Source organism: Oncorhynchus kisutch, linkage group LG22 (genome assembly GCF_002021735.2).
Source record: "Oncorhynchus kisutch isolate 150728-3 linkage group LG22, Okis_V2, whole genome shotgun sequence".
Taxonomy (NCBI): Eukaryota; Metazoa; Chordata; class Actinopteri; order Salmoniformes; family Salmonidae; genus Oncorhynchus; species Oncorhynchus kisutch.
In genome coordinates this window covers 7990753-8010124 of record NC_034195.2, presented here as the reverse complement: position 1 = coordinate 8010124, position 19372 = coordinate 7990753, and the positions used below count along the sequence as shown (strand labels likewise).

Below are 19372 nucleotides of genomic sequence, written 5' to 3'. Positions count from 1 at the left end.
CCAGGCTGTATTGGTTGGCCTTCAAAATAAAAGTGCTTATTTGAATACATTGACATTTTAATTAAATGCTACAGTAATAGCATAGCAATGACATTTGAAGAATACTCTTGCAGGAACCCAAGGGGTGCTGGGGGTGGGGGCGTCCATGCAAAAACCAATGGGATAAACGAGGGGGGATGTTCATGAAGGAACCAATTGGAAACTCGGTGAGGGAGGCGTTCCTGCAGATGCAAGGAATGCCCCGAATTGTAGGCTGCACTTGCACACCATTGTTTGAGCCGGTAGGTGGTGTTATTTTTTTCTGCCTCCCTTCAGTCTCAAAAGTTTTATATGATGCTGTCTGTCTGTTTGCGTTGAATGAAGATGGCGACCAGTTCAGAGCGTAGTCCCCCTCCCTTTCCCGAGGACCTGGAACCGGAGCCTGACGAAGTTGGAGACCAAGACAGTGATGACGGAGAAGACATTTTTCTTGGCACAGTGAGTGTCTGTTGTTGATTTCTTACTAACGTAAATATTTTGTCTAGAAAACTCGGCACTCCCCGGGTTGTTATCCAAGTAGCTAGCTACTGTAGCTGCCAAACATTGCTAACAAGGGCCTGTGAAATCGATTGGGTTCATTGACACGAAGCTATTAGTTGGCTAACTAGCCGGATATGCATTAACTGGCTAACTCTCGTCTCCGGAGCAGCTAACGTTACCCCGGAGTATGGCGTGTCCTACCGTTAACTTACTCCTTCAGGTCCAAATACATGTTATTTTCTGAGGTAGACTGGCTCTGGCAGCCAAAACAGCCAAATACTCCATATAAACGTGAACCGATGTTCAATTGCGATACGGTTCTAGAAACATAAAGCCCTTTACTTTCAAATCACATCAAAATAATTTCACAAATACTAAATATACACTCACTGTACACTATTTGAACCTGCTATTACAATTGCAGCCACAAGTATTTTTCAGTCACAACACGTTTCTGGCGGCCTTCCACACAGGTTATGCGTTCGGAGCATGCTTAGATAGACGACCACTTGTGCTAGTTAGCGGTCTTCCCTAAACACGCGCTGTAACATGGAGATATGGCGGTGTGGGAACACTAGCCATAACTCTATAAAAGGTGTGTAGAAATTTAAACTTTTAGTTCAATGTTATTTCTCGCTGATATGAAAGCATCTTTCCTTATCTTTCCTCGTTCCTTATGTTTGCAAAACCGTACCGCAATATACTCAAGCTTTGTGGCTCTTACAAAAGTCCCCGGGGAAGAAGATACTGTACCTAGATCAATAGTTAGGTAAGGCAAACCCTTTTGCTGGATTTTCTGGAATATCATCACAATAAATACATCGCAGCACGTTTTTGGACTCATTCAGCAGTGTTTACCTGAGTACAATACCACAAAAAATAATATTGAAAGTTCCATTTTATATTCCTAAAACTTAAGTTGAAAATGACGCTGTAGCTGCGTCCGGTTGACAAGACCTAATGATAATAACCCGATGTCAAAACATTTTTCAAAGTGTCCCAAGTCCTTAACCATTTGCGCTTTGTTACGGGGGTCACCTAAACAGAAATGCAACATTGACAAAACAATCAATTATCACGTTGAAATCAATTGCACGAGAGATGAGTCCTATTAAAACTATCGCTGCTCAAAAAAACACTCGGAATTTGAAGGTAGCGGAAGTGGATGTTGAGATCGAACAAGCAGCGCGTCGAGCAAAGTTGGCGAATACGAATGTTCGGAATGGCCAACAGTAGTATCGATATCTGGAACAAAAAGGAAATAGTCTAAAATTGGAGTATGTGGGAGACCGGTTTGAGTGGTTGGAAATTGTGAAGTATGCGTTAGGAAAAGTGTAGTCTGTCAGTGACCAGGAGTGGTCTTGTTTTTGATTAATTGTGTTTCTGTGGAACAGAGGAAGATTGCAGTGGGCCTCAAAGAATCTGGACATTATACATTTTGTGTTTTGAACTTTGGAGTAGAGCACCCTTCAAAGGAGTTATCTCAGTGGTGACGACAGATGTTTAGGTTGAATACCTGAAGAGAATTCCTGGTGTGGTTGGTGCCCGTCGTCTGACCTGCTTGGTGAATAGAGAAAGCAGAAGTTTGTCGGTCCTGTTGCTTTTTGATTTAAGAGAAAATACCTAGCATGTGAAGCTTGGTTATGTAAGATGCTATAAGAGCTTTTCTCCCCAAACTACTTCAGTGTAAGAATTTATAAAGGATTTGGCCAAGTATGTGCAGACACTGGGGCAGCAGGTAGCCTAGTGGTTAGAGTGTTGGGCCTGAAACGTATGGTTGCTGGATCAAATCCCTGAGCTGACAAGGTAAACATCTCTCGTTCTACCCCTGAACAAGGCAGTTTAACCCACTGTTCCTCGGTAGGCCATCATTGTAAATAAGAATATGTTCTTAACTGACTTGCCTAGTTAAGTGTATATGTATTAGTTATTTTATATTGAGCGTGTGTAGAAGGACCATGGCGTTGCAATTGTGACGTCAGCACAAGAACGGTTTGTCAGCAGCTTCGTGAAATGGGTTTCTATGGCCGAGAAGCCGCACACCATCACGCGCACAGCCAAACGGCGGCTGGATTGGTGTAACGCTTGGAGCAGTGGAAACGTGTTCTCTGGAGTGAGGAATCATGCTTCACCATCTGGCAGTCCAACGGATGAGTATGGGTTTGGTGGATGCCAGGTGAATGCTACCTGCGCCAATGCATAGTGCCAACTGTAAAGTTTGGTGGAGGAGGAGTAATGGTCTGGGGATGTTTTCCATGGGAAAGGGCCTTCCCCAAACTGTTGTCACAAAGCTAGAAACACAGAATCATCATTGTATGCTGTAGCGTTAATATTTCCTGTGACTGAAATTAAGTGACTGGAAATCTTAACTCTACAGCATACAATTACGATTCTGTGTTTCTAACTTTGGCAGCAGTTTGTGGACTGCCCTTTCTTGTTTCAGCATGACAATGCCCCTGTTTACAAAGCGAGGTCCATACAGAAAGGGTTTGTTGAGATCAGTGTGGAAGAACTTGACTGGCATGCACAGACCTCCACCCCATCGAACACCTTTGGGGTGAATTGGAATGCCGACTGCGAGCCAGGCCTAATCGCCCAACATTAGTGGCCAACTTCACTAATGCTCTTGTTGCTGAATGGATGCAAATCCCCGCAGCAATGTTCCAATTTCCATAGAAAAGTGGAGGCTGGTATAGCAGCAAAGGGGAATCAACTCCTTAGTAATGCCCATGTTTTTTTTGAATAATATGTTAGATGAGCACGTGCCTACATACTTTATAGCTGCATTCTAAGTGCTGTGAACCCCCCTCCCCCCGCTTGCTCGTAAGACAACCCATGATCTACACAACCCATGATGTGGATTTATCCTGACAGTGGAGTACTTTCCTGAAAACATTTGAAAAGCTTTGATTTTGGAGTGAACTGTCCCTACCTGCTCCATAGCTCCACTGTTTTAGATTCTTGTGCAAACTTTTCTAAAAAACACTCTGTCGGTGAACCCAACAGCTTTGTCAGCTAAATTACTCACTCAGGGTGTAGGAGGGCAAGGCAAGTTTGAGTATAGGTCACACCCTGGAGTTTGCACATGTCAAGTGAACCTCATATTGCTGTAAAAGTACAGGAAGGGAGGCTAAAGCTCAGCCTCCAGTCATGTGAGTCTCAGATGTGGCCACATGCTCACTACCAGGAAGTTTTCCATAGAACCCAAGTTTTAATTCTTCAATCAGGCTTCTGAATGCAATCTTTGATTCCTGAAAAACAATGAATTCCTCCTCTTAGAAGTTGTGGTAGACATGTATTTATCTGTGTAGACCTGACAGACGTTTTGTGTTATTCCTGGTAAGTTAGACTCATTTTGATGTGGAATAGGTATTTGTTTTAAATATCTTTGACTCTTTTATAATGTAGTTTGAGTGGAATTCACATGGATGTTAAATCAATTGTAAAATGTGACAGAGACGTGAGTGTCTTTGCTGTTGTTGCTGCTGCAACCTTGCTTATTTGCATGATTTGAGAAATGCTGTTCTTCATCTCCAGGATAACCCATTGGAGATAAAGATGGACCCTTCGCTGTCTGCAAGTGACATCGCAAGTTCAACCAAACCACTGAGTGAAGCATCTAGTCCTCCAGTGATGGACCTCCTTAGTGAACCAGCAAGTGAGGCATCTAGTGCGCCAATGGTGGACCTCCTTATGGAACCAGCAAGCGAGGGATCTAGTGCTCCAATGGTGGACATCCTTAGTGAACCAGCAAGCGAGGCATCTAGTGCGCCAATGGTGGACCTCCTTATGGAACCAGCAAGGGAGGGATCTAGTGCTCCAATGGTGGACCTCCTTATGGAACCAGCAAGCGAGGCATCTAGTGCTCCAATGATGAATCTCCTCATGGAACCAGCAAGTGAGGCATCTAGTGCTCCAATGATGAATCTCCTTATGGAACCAGCAAGTGACGACTTAAAGGAGCCTCCCAAACCTGACATCGACCCATTGGCTGACATTCTCAACGACACTCCACTCAGTGAAGTCAAAACACCGGTTGCTGCGATGCCCCAGGAGACACCGAGCGACCTCTTTGACGATGAGCCTAGCGAACTTTTCGCTGAACCACGACAAAGTAACACCGCCAAGCAACAACAAACTAGCATCTTTGACGAACCTGATGAGGACCTCTTCAGCGAACCACTGGGTGAGGCCTCGAAGAATCCCCAGAATGATTTCTTTAAAGAAGCACTTGCACCAGTGGCCAAAGCTAGCAATGTCTGCGGTCCTCTGAGTGACAACTACAATGAGCACCCCACTGATATATTCACTGAGGAGGCTATGACTACTCTCCCTAGTGCAGTCAGTACTGTTTCCGTCAACTCCAAGACCAACGGAGTCCACTCCGATGAGGAGGAACCTGATATATTTGCAGGTAAGAATTTACAAATTATTAATCATACATTTCAAATTATACATTTTAAAGTGCTATATTTGCTGAGTGCTTGAAACAAGCAGTGAAATGAACAAAAACTGTGTGTGTGCAAGCCATTAGGGCTGATAAGGAAACTGCTGTCTCAGCGTTGTGCCGTTAGGAAGAGGAAAGCTGGAACAGGAGTGTCCTTTGCTGACCCCTCACTCACATTAATAAACAGACAGAGTAGTACCTTCCTGGTGTTGATCATGAGGAATGTGGCCCCTCTCACGTGGACTCACACATACTCACCTGACCAAAAGACTGGAGTGAAATATCTGTCAATCTTTCATTGATTCTCCCATTGGCTTTTCTACCACGGACTCAGAAAATATTGACAATATGATTTAGTCTGGAAGAAGAGTGCTGTTGTCACTATTCCCTGATAGAGACAGTGGCTCTATTGTAGTCAGATCTTCCAGACCTTTGAGTGAGTTTGTGGCAACCAACATGTTCGACAGGTAGAGGAGTACTGATGCAAAGAAAATAAACAGGTTTGGGGTAAATTGGATATGTGGGAATTGACTCCAATTAACTTAAATTTGAAAAAGCGTGACTGTCTCCAATACCATGAACTTTTAGTCTTACTACCCTCATCGCTCTCTTTTTTTTCTTCTGCTCCCCTCTTTCAGAAGCCACCGTAGAGCTGTCTCTGGACAGCCCTAGGAATGACAGAAAAAAGAAAGGGGCAGCCAAGCCCTCTGCCCCTGCTCCTGCTCCCTCAGTCTCAGCAAGTGCTTCCAAACCGCAACCCAAGACCCTGGAGGAGGTACAGTATATTACAGTACGGTACAGAACTGCAACTAAACCAACTTTTGTATTGTTAATTCGATTTCCGTGGGTGTGCGTATACATTGACCTTAAGGGGTTTTAACTGCTCATTCACGTGTTCACTCCCACAGAGCATCTCAACATGGGTATTCAGTGTTGTACAATTCAAAATACAGTTGTACATGCTTTTCTTCCACCACCTTGGTTATGTCAATTGACTCAGTCAAGTGTGTATTTGGAAGAGGTGTGAACTCGAGTCACAAATTTGACTTGATACTCGACATATGAACTTACTTCAGACTTGAGTCTCCGTGGATTACTCTACATGCATCAAGACAGTAGCCGCAGCATCTCACTTGCAAAAAAAAAAAACGTGCTAGTGAACCGCACACTCAGTCCTCTGATTGGACCATCAAACTGTCAATCAGCACAGGTCGTGTGAGCTAGCGCAGTGATTCTCAGTGGGGTCGCAAGGTATTGGGAGGGGGGGGTCACGAGCGTGAAACTGAATGGGGAATTTTTCTATTTAAATTCTTAATGTATGTGTGTGGGAAGGTTCTATATATATATATATATATATATATATTTATTTATTTATTTTAGGGATATAACCTTCCCAGCTCTGCAGATTTTGCTGCGAAGACACAGAATCATTAGATCATCTGTTTTAGTACTGTCCATATGTAGCTTGTTTTTGGTCACCGGTCGAGGAATGGCTGAAGAATTGAAACATTTACCTGGCGCTAACTCTTCAGATAGCACTACTGGGTGATCTGAAAAGTCAATCAATCAATAATATACTTTAATAATTTACAATCTGTAGAACTTTAGTAAGGTTCAGAATGTTTGTGAAACAACACAGTTGAAAAAATACAAGGCAAATAGAAATCCAATATGGATGGTGTTAAGAGATAGATGGGAGGGGTTGAATGGAGCTGAAGGGTGGCACTAATAACAAGCTAACTAATGTAAAACATACCGTGTCTGTAAAACCTATATCGGTTCAGAACTTTAGTGAAAGAAATGGATTGGCAAGGTTGAGGTTAGAGGACGGACATGAGTAAAAACAAACAAAATATAACTATTGTAAAATAGACTGTGCCCATAAAATGTGTATATATATATCACCCCTCCCCACATTGGAGAAAACTAGTGAACAACTCTTAAACTTCTACTTCCAGCTTCTTCTTTTTTTATATATATAATATACTTAGGCCCTAATCTATGGATTTCACATGACTGGGAATATAGATATGCATCTGTTGGTAACAGGATATTTAAAAAAAAATTGAAAGTAGGGTTGTGGCTCGGACAACCAGTCGGTATCTGGTGTGACCACCATTTGCCTCATAAAGCGTGACACATCTCCTTCGCATAGAGTTGATCAGGCTGTTGATTGTGGAATGTTGTCCCACTCTTCTAATGGCTGTGCAAAGTTGACATCTGTGGCATTGTTGTGACAAAGCGGCACCTGTGTAATGATCATGCTGTTTAATCAGCTTCTTGATATGCCACACCTGTCGGGTGGATGGATTATCTTGGCAAAGGAGAAATGCTCACTAACAAATTTGTCCCTGAATGTCTGGGATCTTTAATTTCAGCTCATGAAACATGGAACCAACACCTTAAAAAAAAAATGTGTTCAGTATAGTTCTTATTCTAAATTGTCTGGCTCCAACAATACAATATCACTATTTTGTATGTGAACTTGTTGTGAAAACATTTCAGATAATCGCCATTGACTGATTTGAATGACCATTTTGTCTCTACCATATGCAGTTGGAAGAGGAGGTTGAGGATAAATTTGAGCTGAATATCTCAATAACCAATCCAGAGAAAGTTGGTGAGTTTCACTATATTTCACCATTTTCTGCCTTCTGTGAAGATGATACCTATTATGATGAACCCTGCATCAATGTTGTCGTAAAAATAAACGGCTTCCTCATTCTCTCAATGCCTGCTGCTTCTCTTTTCCTGGTTCCTCTCCTTTCTCTGAAGTGAGAGTGAAGGGCGTACCCATATCAATGTAATACGTGAAGGTCCTATTTTTTTGAACAAAAGTAACACAACAAAAGGGGTCAAACCAAGAAGTTTAAAATTGATGTTGGTTTTACCCCTTAGTATAATTGTCCAGTTAATAATTGTCTTTCATTCTACAGGGGATGGCATGAACGCTTACATGGCCTACAAAGTCTCCACACAGGTAATATCACTGCAATCAATTAAACATTTTCTAAACATTTAGCCTTTTCCAGTTCAGTGTCTTTACCCCGTAGCTAACACTTTGCATCTCCACTCCTCTCTCTTTTAGACCACGCTGCCCATGTTCCGCAGTAAGACGTTCACAGTGCGCCGGCGTTTCAGTGACTTCTTAGGCCTTTACGAGAAGCTCTCAGATAAACACACACCGAACGGCTACATTGTGCCCCCGCCGCCTGAGAAGAGCATTATGGGTAATCTATAGTATACGCATAATTGGATACCTTGAGTTAATGTCGCTTTAGGCAGCAAATCATTCATAGTTTCTCAATGGGGGCCATGCATTTTCCACCATTTTTCCATTGTCAAAGGATCAATTTTGGTTTGTGGGTCTTTGACCTATTGATGTGTTTGTCCTGGTTTTGACCATTGTATGTGTGTTTTAGCCTAATTGATTTGTCATGTTTCGGACAGGCATGACTAAAGTCAAAGTGGGAAAAGAGGACAACTCGTCGGCTGAGTTTGTGGAGAGGAGGAGGGCGGCTCTGGAGAGGTAGCAAATGGGCTTTCCTCTTGAGGTTTCCTGTATTGGCAAAACGGTGATGGGTAGCAGTAGACTTGGAACCGTGATAGGTATAACTTGTAGATGAGCACTTTTTAATGAGCCATTGCATAGGGACTTGGTTGTGAAGGTAGTATACAAAAAGTTGGGAGGTCAATTAGAAGTTCGGACTAAATGACCCCAATGTAACTGTAGTGAAATGTTTAATTTGTTCGGTTTTGTCATCCCAAAAGGTATCTGCAGAGAGTGGTGTTCCACCCATCACTGCTACAAGACCCTGATGTCAGAGAATTCTTGGAGAGAGACGATGTAAGCTCGGCGTGTGTGCGTGCACCACCCTCACACAAAGATACTGTCTGTCTATCCACACACAAGAGGTGCTTGCCCTGCACATGACCCGTTTAATGTCTCAGGACCCTGCTGTCCCATTTTCTGTTAAAATGCTTGACAGGCTTTCTGTTACATTTTCACACGCTAAGTGATAAATATTGTTCAGACTTGTCATCCATGTGTGCATCAGGGTCGGGGTCTGATTCAAGAATTTCAGAGCGCCGTCCATTTCCAATTAGGATTTTTCCATATGTGAATTTGTAGCCATTTCAATTGACCACAAGAGACCTGACTGCAAAGCGTTTTGCTACGTTGTGCACTAATGAATCCGACCCTGATGTGACTCTCTTAAGATGTGTGTGTGTGTGTGTTGTAGATGCCCAGGGCTCACAACACCCAGGCTCTGAGCGGCGCCGGCTTCCTGAAGATGATCAACAGGGCTACAGACTCCCTCAGCAAGATGACCATCAAAATGAATGAGTCGGACGTGGTGAGTCTCCCTCCACTGACCACTGTGACACACAGTCTCCGTTTGACTGGGTGCGTTCATTTTACCTCACCCGTGGCCCCAGTTGGGGAGTGTGCTTATTTTAGAGTGACATCTACACCCACCCAGGTGAATGGACCCAGCGTCACTAAAACGAATGCACCCACTATCTTGCACAATAGATACAACCGTTGCGGCTCTAATGTGCGGTTGCCTGTGTCATGCTGTGTTACCAGTGGTTCGAGGAGAAACTGCAGGAAGTAGAGGCTGAGGACCAGCAGCTGAGGAAGCTCCACATAATGGTGGACTCTCTGGTTGGACACAGGAAAGGTAAGGTACAATGGAATACAAGTGTTTTTATCGGACAGACTCAGACACACACGGCTATAAGCAGTGCATGGCCACCTATTGTGTGTGGAATGGACATATGTCTTCTTGTTGTCCCTTTTTCCCACCAAACTACACACAATGGGCTTTAAGCAGCACATGCTTAACTCCCCCGCTCTACTTCCCCCAGAGTTGTCGGTAAACACGGGTGGCTTTGCCAAGAGCGTGGCAATGCTGGGCAGCTCGGAGGACAACACGGCCCTGTCCAGAGCCCTCTCCCAGCTGGCCGAGGTGGAGGACAAGATGGAGCAGCTGCACCAAGAGCAGGCAGCCAGCGACTCGTTCTGCTTCGCCGAGCTGCTCGCCGACTACATCCGCCTGCTGGGATCTGTCCGGGTACCTACAGAGCGTCAATGGCATAACACAGGCTGTGGCTGAAAATGTTAAAATCTGTTAAATCCTTGTTTCCTCCAGTTCCTTTCCCCTTTCTCAAAGCACATTGGTAGGAAGAGGTCGGCGGTAAGGGCACTTTCAGAGTGAGGTATTGAGGAAAAAAGAACTGAGGAAGCGATTTGATTATGACTAAGGCTGTTGCGGTGACCGTATTACCACGACACCGGTAGTCGTGACATGACCGCAGTAAAATTCCATGTGTATACCATGGAATATATGAATACCCAACTTGCTAATGACCTGGTAGTCTTTGCTCTATTGTCCCTCTAACCACTCTGACATCAATGCAATCGAAATGACATCAAACACTTATCATCAAAACATGATTTTAAAACTTACCTCAATGAGGTTATACAGCAGGTTGAAACGCTATAAAACATGGTCATTGTGGATGTTTCAATGCCTAACAACAAAGCCAAACAAATGACATTAGTAAAGATTAAATTGAGTCTGATTGGTGAAAATAGGATCACTTGATGAGAGAACAGCTGAGGTGAGGAACGGAGCACAAGCTGCTTTTTGTTTCTAACTTTCTCAAATCATCAAGAGCCTATAGTTGCATCCGGCAGCCCATATGTTTTGATTTCTAAAGACATTAAGGTTTGTATCATTCACAACTAAAGTTGCCAAATACCTCTAAATCTACCTGAGTATTTCTGTCTAGTTAATTCCCTTTTGTGGGGGGAAAACTCATTCTGATCAAATCAAATTTATAAAGCCTTTCTTACATCAGCTGATATCTCAAAGTGCTGCACAGAAACCCAGCCTAAAACCCCAAACAGCAAGCAATGCAGGTGTAGAAGCACGGTGGCTAGGAAAAACTCCCTAGAAAGGCCAAAACCTAGGAAGAAACCTAGAGAGGAACCAGGCTGAGGGGTGGCCAGTCCTCTTCTGGCTGTGCTGGGTGGAGATTATAACAGAATATGGCCAAGATCTTCAAATGTTCATAATAATAATCACAGTAGTTGTCGAGGGTGCAACAGGTCAGCACCTCAGAAGTAAATGTCAGTTGGCTTTTCATAGCCATTCAATCATTGAGACCGCTCCTGCTGTCTGATTGGCTGGGCCTGGCTCCCCAGTGCCCAGTTATGGTAAATCCATAGATTAGGGTCTATTGAAGTTATTTAAATTGACTGATTTCCTTTATGAACTGTAACTCAGCAAAATCTTTGAAATTGTTGCATGTTGCGTTTTTATATTTTTGTTCCGTATACAATAATGGCACTTTAAGCATTTCTTAACAGACCTATGGCATGGAGCATAGCCAGATAACATACAGTAGGCTAATTAATTCTGTTCTTCTGAAATGCATTCTCTTTGTGTTTCTTTAGACCTGACTAAAATAAATGTTTTTTTTTTTTTATCGTGTATATTACTTTTTTAAATGTAGATGTTCCAAAGGCGTGGATGCCTGGTGAAGCTAAACGTGCTTGTTAATTAATGGTCAATTACCGTGAAACCGTCAGTCTTTTTGCATGACAATAACTTGGCTGACAAAATGTAAGTGACTGCCACAGCCCTAATAAGAGTAACGTTTTCCGATGCAGCTATAGGCAACACGCCATAATAACTGTCACCCGAAGCTGAGACCGTTAAATGGTGTGCGTTTCTGTCCTCAGGCCTCCTTTGACCAGCGGATGAAGACGTGGCAGCGCTGGCAGGATGCTCAGAACATGCTGCAGAAAAAGAGGGAGACAGAGGCCAAGCTGCTGTGGGCCAACAAACCTGACAAGCTGCAGCAGGCCAAGGATGACATCACTGAGGTAGCGCGCTGCCCGACACCTGTACGACCCAATACCTTCTGTCTCTCCGGGTTGTGTTCATTAGGCACCAAATGGAAGAAAACTCATTGAAAAGGGAGGGAATACATACATTTTTTTTATTCGAATTGGATTTGGATTTTTCGTCGCTAAGCATTTTCTGAATCGTGCCCTAATGTCTTAATGTCTTAAACACACGGTCAGGAAGTTCTGTCCCCTGTTGCAAACAGACCAAGTACATACACAAATACACAAATCACGTGACACGAAAGTCACTGTTTGACTAATGCCAATGAAATGCACCTGTTCCTCTTACTTTCAGTCCTCCAAAAAGTGATGGCATCACTTTTTACCAGAAATTAAACTTGCAGATTGTGCCTTTCACCCATTTCCCACCACTAGCATGTTTCTTAACATTGATCCCTAGGATCCACTGTGTGTACTGGATTTGACTCCAACTGTACACATTGGCATACAAACCAAATGGTAACCTAAAGGGAAGTAAATGTGCTTTGCTTACATACCAAATGTGCCTCCTTTCTCAACTCCTCTCTTTCCTAGTGGGAGGCCAAGGTGACTCAGTATGAGAGAGACTTTGACAGAGTGTCAGCTACAGTTCGCAAGGAGGTGCTCAGGTTTGAGGTAAAACATTTTTATTCTTGGGGGGGGGGGGGGGGGGGGTGTTAGGTGCTGGATAAGATGGAGAGAATAGAAAAACAATGTATTGCTTGTGTTGTCATTTTTTCTAACAGAAAGAGAAGGCCCGCGATTTCAAGAAACAGATCATCAAATACCTGGAGTCTCTGCTACAGTCGCAGCAACAGGTAATAGTTTCTGCTCAATGGAGTAAACCTGGGCCTGTATTCATAAAGTGACTCAGAACATGAGTGCTGATCTTGGATACATTTAGCCCTTTCATATGGACAGGGGTATTTTGTCCTATTTAAGCACATGTTTTGAATATGGACCCTGCTAAATAAGACTGGGTCATAACGCACATACATAACGCATGAGTTATTTGGTATAAGAAGGCAGTTTCCAATGGTAAGAATATCTGAATTGTTTTGGGAACATGGGTGACAATGTTCTTGTACTTCTCCCTCTTTTTAGCTGATAAAGTACTGGGAGGCATTCTTGCCAGAGGCAAAAGCAATTGCGTGATGGAGTCCGCCAGCCAATGGAAAGAAAGAAGAGGAGGCGGCCTTTTTTTATACACTTTACCTCTCGCCTATAAACCAAGAAAATAACCAGAGAGTGCGCTGCAAAGGGAAATTTGATTCGTTTTTTAAAATCATCCTAAACCTATAGCGCTTCATTCTAACTGTTGTATTAATAATTGTATATTTTCATTTAACCTTCCACATATATTTTCTAAATGGTGAAAACAAACTTTAGCTCTTTTGTGATGGTATGGATGTGTGTGAGGGCTGAGTGTCCAACTTGCGTATGCAATGTTAATGATTCCATTAGTTTCCACTTCAGAACAGGAGAAATCATTGTTCTCATTGTTCTCAGTGCAACATCCTTATATTAATAGGAGATTTTTTACACATTAGCATTGTTAATAATTCACAACAGAGTGCCCATCACACACATGCCACACGAGGCAGAGTTTCTGGGGCTTTCAAGGGGATCTAGTTGAATTTAATGCCCAATTCCAAATCAAACACCAGCACCCTACTCCCCATGCACTTTCTTAAGAATCAAGATAAAGGATTGGGTATAAGTAAGCAATAATAACACAGAACATCCACCTAGTCTTCCAAAAGGCTTGGCGTTGTTGTTATTGTGGCTGGGGGTCCATTTTGAATTGAGTCAAAGACACATGTGGCTCCACATTCAGCCTGTATAATTTGGGAGGATCTTGAGATGTTTAAATTTCTACATTTTGAGTCAAACTTTTTTTTGTTATTATTATACATGATCGGTTCAATCACTGTGGACATGACATCAACCCTCCAAAATAAAAGTCAAGAAAATAAGAACCAAGGTTGAGAAGTGTGAAAAATAATGTAAAAAGTTAAACCACGTCAGTAACTGTTAAAAGTACTGCTGGTCCACATGGAAAGCACGTTAATTTCAATGGAAGCTGTCTTTATATAACAGTTATTGCAGATTGTGATGAATGGCATCAGATTTGGGGGAAATGAAACTGTTTCAGGGAAATACTCCTACATCAAAAGGGCAATCAAATCTTCTCAACATGCACTATAGTTTTCACTTTGCATGAGGAACCGCATCCATTAAAATGATCACTTACCTGTATTCTTTGTGGAACAGAGTTGTTACAGGTTGTTACTTTCCCAGAATGAAAGGTAGTGGGTCTTTAATTCAGTAGACTAGCTAGTAATACAATTGGGTTGGTCATTCTGATTGAGTGAAACTTCCTGGACTCAAAACAGTTGATCATGATTTAATGGCTCAGATTAGCGCCATGTTTAGGCTATATACATATGACTAAGTCTATTTTTCAGTGCTTATCAATTAGTCTAAGAACATGGTCCTCGAGACGCTTGGGTCAAACAACACCTGTTAAGATTAAAGATGCCCAAATCATAATTGTAGTAATCAAGAGAAACAAGCAAGACTCAATGTATGAGATTTTGGGATGTGAACCATCCACCTGGGAGGATGCTAGAGACTGATTGTTTAGCAACAAAATGACGCGTGCGCAGCTATGGTGCAAAACAGATGGTTGGCTTAGATTGTTGACATGTAAAACTTTATTTTGTCTTCAATGTTTATTGAAAACGAATACATTTGCACGATGAGCACTCAAATCCATCGTTAGTTGTTGGTTAGCTATCTAGCATATACGTAACGTCAAAATACCTCAAGACATGGTATCAAGAACAAGATTAAACGAGCCACCTACGATTCTCCACAAGCCCCATTTGAAGCGTGCGCATCGTTTGACGTGAGCTAACCCTTCTATAGTGCAATTCAAATGCTTCTTCTAACGTGTTGGGATGCATTTTATTTTAGAGCATACAATATACCGAGAGAAGTTTCTTCTATATCTGTTTATGTAAGCCATAGGCCAATACACACACGTTTATTCCATCGTTGTATTGCCACTTTTTAAAGGGAGAGACAGATCATTGGTTAAGGCAGATATAAATAAATCAACGTTATACTTTTACATATAAGGCGACTAATTTCCAACACTCAATGCTGCTGTCACACAAATTATCATTTTGTTATGACAGCCCTATTAATCGATCCCACTTCTAACATTTCTCTATTTTGGATTAGCATGTTTTTTTCTTCTTCTTAAACTCAATTGCGGTAATGGCTACACAACAGATGATGCCTAATGGGGACGTTTAATTCTCGTTGGCAGCTGACACCAGAGTTAGTTTTTTTTTTAACTGCCGTAAATTATGGGAAATAAAGTTGTTTGAAGAAAAGAAAAAAAAGTCGTCAAATTACCCGTTATTTATATGCCCCCTCCATGTGCAATACTAATAAAAGGCTACTGTATTCTCGAGTTCCTGTGGTAAAGCATTGGCCCACGTGTTTTGTCTTAAAGGTCCAATTATACTCCATCAAATTTCTGGGTAACAATTAAGTACCTTGCTGTGATTTGCTTTTGACCATTTTAATTTAAAACGATTTCTCAAGCAATTTTCCTAGGACTGTCTGAAAGTGGTCTGAGTAGCTGTTATTGGCAGAGATGTTTGGAACTCTTATTGGTCTAACTAATTTAGCACATGGTGATGTCTCCAGGCAGTCCAAAAGCTCCATCCAAGTTTTCAAACAGCTCTTACATTTAAAAAGGCATTTTCACAGTATTATTCCAACCTCTGTGAAAATATACACCGAGTGTACAAAACATTAGGAACGCCTTCCTAATATTGAGTTGCACCCACTTTTGTCCTCAACACATTCTCAAATCTTCGGGGCATGGACTCTACAAGGTGTCGAAAGCGTTCCACAGGGATGCTGGTCCATGTTAACTCTGATGCTTCCCACATTTGTGCCACGTTGGCTGGATGTCCTTTGGGTGGTGGACCATTCTTGATTAACACACAGGAAACTGTTGTGTGTGGAAAAACCCAGCAGCGTTTCAGTTCTTGACACCAGTGTGCCTGGCCCCTACTACCTTATCTCGTTCGAATGCACTTAAATCGTGTCTTGCCCATTTACCCTCTGAATGGCACACATACACAATCCATGTCTCAAGGCTTAAAAATATGTTTTTAACCTGTTTCCTCCCATTCATCTACTCTGATTGGAGTGGATTTAATGGGTGACATCAATGTTTAATAGCGGTTGGCATCCAATATGTTGCATTACTGCCCCCAACTGGAATATAATATAAATCCATTATACTTTGATACAAAAACACTACCCCATTCCACTACTTTGACTTTATCTGCTCCTGCACCATGCCAATGGCCTGGGAGGACGGGACACCACCGCTCAACACTCCTTGTAAATATTCTGAAGTCAAATGTACTTCTCTGCAGCTGCCAACATCTATTTTCAGTGATTTCTGCAGTACAGTTGATAACCATTGCTATGAACGCTAAGAAGCCAACGTTAATGAAGTATATATCACTCGTTGGCCTATCCCTCTGTGCTGGCATCCTTGACCCATCCTCCTCTACTTTCTTCACTGCCTCAGCATACGACAACTTCTGCACTACTCTGGCCACTTCAACCTGCCTCCTTCGCACCGGACACTTCTGATTCCCAGCAAAATGGACACCCCCGTACAGTTGGCACACACAACTTTATCCATCGAAACTACATGATCTTCTGTCCTATGCCGTCGTGAACACTTCCCACATCTTGGAATCTCCCTCCTACACACTACTGTAACCTGTCTGTAAATGTTGCACCTGAGACACTGCTGTGGATTCAGCAGAAAAGCTCTAACAGAAACTGATATATTCTAACATGACTTTATTGGTAAAAGACACTAACTCAAAACGACTGACTGTGACTCTACTTCACCACCGGGTCTGCGTTACATCAAACGGCAGGCGTCACGAACGCCAATCTTCAAATTCAATTGCTCCACCTCCACAATTAACATTACACCAGAAATCAATCACTCCTTTCAGTAGTGCCCTATTCCTAAGCGCAAAACAAGAAACGGATGTTGACCAAAGTTGCGTGACGCCTGCTCCATCTGAGCAGAAAAAAAAACATATCACAAGACCACTACAGGTTACCTTCACTGATTCAACAGCACCCAACTCCTTTCCCACCCACCCTGAAACCACAAATGGATCCACTTTCTCCAAAAATGTCACTCCTACTGTACGAGATTCTCCTTTAACATGTCCATCGATGCCAGGATCGGACTCCAAGCTTTTCACCACACCTTCCACCTCACTTCACTTCCATTTCACCTCCAGAACTCGGTCTGGCGTACCCCTCACTGTTTGCACTTGACACCAATCTTCTTCGACACACCTCCCTCTTTTCCGCCATCTTCAACAGATAAAGACTCAAGCTCTGCCTCCCTCACTCTTCAACCTCTTCTTCCGCTCTTCCATTTCTCCTCTGAAAACCAATGAAACGACTCCTTGTGAAAATATTCCACTTGTCCACATCGAAACCTCTTTCTTGCCTCAACAGAACATCTCTACTATAACTGACAGCTCAACAGGTGACATCAATAAGGGATCATAGATTTCAGTCTCATATTCCTAATGTTTTGTACACTCCGTGTATATAAAACAAAGTAAAATCACGTTTTTGACTGCACTGGGCCTTTTAACCTATTAGAGGATGTGTATAAAGATATTATATTGCCCTCAGGCTCACACACCCTACTCTGAGACACTAGTAGGGAACTGATCCTTGGTTTGAAGCCCTCACACTTTCACTGTTGCTTATGTTTTTACTCGCATTCCTTTTATAAGCTCCTCTTTAGCCTCAATGTCCTTTGCTTTTAGGTTGAATTGCTAAAACTAGACTTACTGTAGGAGTAGTTTTGTTGATGTCGGTCTATCTTTGCAACTCATCTGCCAACATCACATTAGGGTTAGGGTTATGCACATACAGAAACCCCCTGAGGTTGTTGACAGAGAAGCCCAAGCTAGCTGACTATTCAGGTGGAGAAATACCTTTCCTCCAACTTTCCCTTTACTCACTTCAGGTCAAGTCTAAACAAGACCTTGGTAGGTAAAATGTCTTACAAAAGCTGAGGGTAAATTATTTCCCAACAATGACTTGTGGGTTTATAGTCCAAGTTCTTCACTGTAAATCTTTTTACGGGAACCTTGCCTTGTTTATCTTTTAACTTAATGTATTTTTTACAGCCACTGTCACCTCAAGGACAACCTTTCTCAGAACTCTGGTGAAATAAAGCCTTTTAGAATATATTATTTGAATTAGTGTGTGTTTTCAGAAGCTCCAAACAGATCAGATTGTCCAATATACAAAAGCCCGTCCTCACATGGCCAATGACCACATAGCTAACTTTCTTTTTGTGCTGTTTTTTTAGTTGGCTGATGCTGTGACTTCTACTGCAGTAGTTGTGTGCATATAGCTAATGTTATCTTTGTTCCTACTGTACTATAGCCCTCTGTTTTTTTCTGGTTAACCAAGTGTATAGCGCAGCACAATGCCCTGTTCCTCAGAGTTGCTTATGTGAGCATTACTTCCTGCTTGGATTGAATAAGCCCAAGTCAGCAGAGGAATACATGAATGAGGAAGTCACAGGATATCATGTCACACCATGTGATTCTCATTTATCATTTTCTATACATAGAAAAAATTGTCATTGGACTGTAAATATGCAAATTCGTGTTGGGTCAGATAACCATGTTATATCCACAATCCTCAATAATAAGTATATTGTTTCACATTAGAAAGTGTGTGTGTGTGTGTGTAGCCTATGAAATGACCTTGGGAAGATCTCCGAACTGATTTGTAGTGAATTTCTCTTTAATAACCTATTAAGGTCTTAAAGGTACCTAAAGTGCAGAGTATCAAACTCCTGAGACATTTGTAAAAAATAAAATAAAATAAAAAATTTAGGGGGGTGCAATCGCAGATAGAACCTTAAGGCTCTGAAATGTCAATCTGGGTTCAGCCATGAGGTTTTATCTGACACTTCTGAATTAGACATGTTCTGTTAAGAACTGTATCTATTTGAATACATACATGATAGAATAACACTATTTTACCAATATAAGAGTCAGAACACATAATCCAATACATTAAGAAATTAAGACTAATTACTGTCATCTCTGAACAACGATCTAACATCATACACTAAGATTTTTGAAAGTGTAGTTTAATTTTTTTTTGCCTTCCATTATGAGTGATGAATGATTTCTGCATAGTGCATCTATAAGAAAATAAATTGTAGAAATAGGCAGGGTTTATGACTTTGTGGCAGTGATGACCGACTAGCCTAGACCATAGATCACCACAATGGAGGTGTCATAACTATAAAACCTAGCGGTCAAAGAGGGAAATGGCTCCAATCGTTTGTTCACCATTCATTTTTCCCTTAGGGGATTTTAGAAACACTTAAAATAACGGCT

General features: G+C 42.0%; 1 protein-coding gene across 2 annotated transcripts; it reads left to right on the top strand.

Moving 5' to 3' along the window:
• Positions 1 to 260: 260 nt before the first annotated feature.
• snx1a (sorting nexin 1a) lies at positions 261 to 18066 on the top strand. Of its 2 annotated transcripts, none has more exons than XM_020456898.2 (15): positions 261 to 477; positions 4057 to 4933; positions 5605 to 5741; positions 7523 to 7586; positions 7903 to 7946; positions 8055 to 8196; positions 8417 to 8495; positions 8738 to 8813; positions 9211 to 9324; positions 9558 to 9651; positions 9839 to 10044; positions 11721 to 11864; positions 12423 to 12503; positions 12614 to 12685; positions 12972 to 18066. In XM_020456898.2, the coding sequence occupies exons 1-15, from the start codon at positions 358 to 360 to the stop codon at positions 13020 to 13022; spliced, it is 2301 nt and encodes a 766-aa protein (XP_020312487.1). In that variant the 5' UTR covers positions 261 to 357; the 3' UTR covers positions 13023 to 18066. The 2 variants fall into 2 exon arrangements, with proteins under 2 accessions (XP_020312487.1, XP_020312488.1); XM_020456899.2 differs by lacking the exon at positions 261 to 477 and adding an exon at positions 3702 to 3858.
• The last annotated feature ends 1306 nt before the right edge of the window (positions 18067 to 19372 follow it).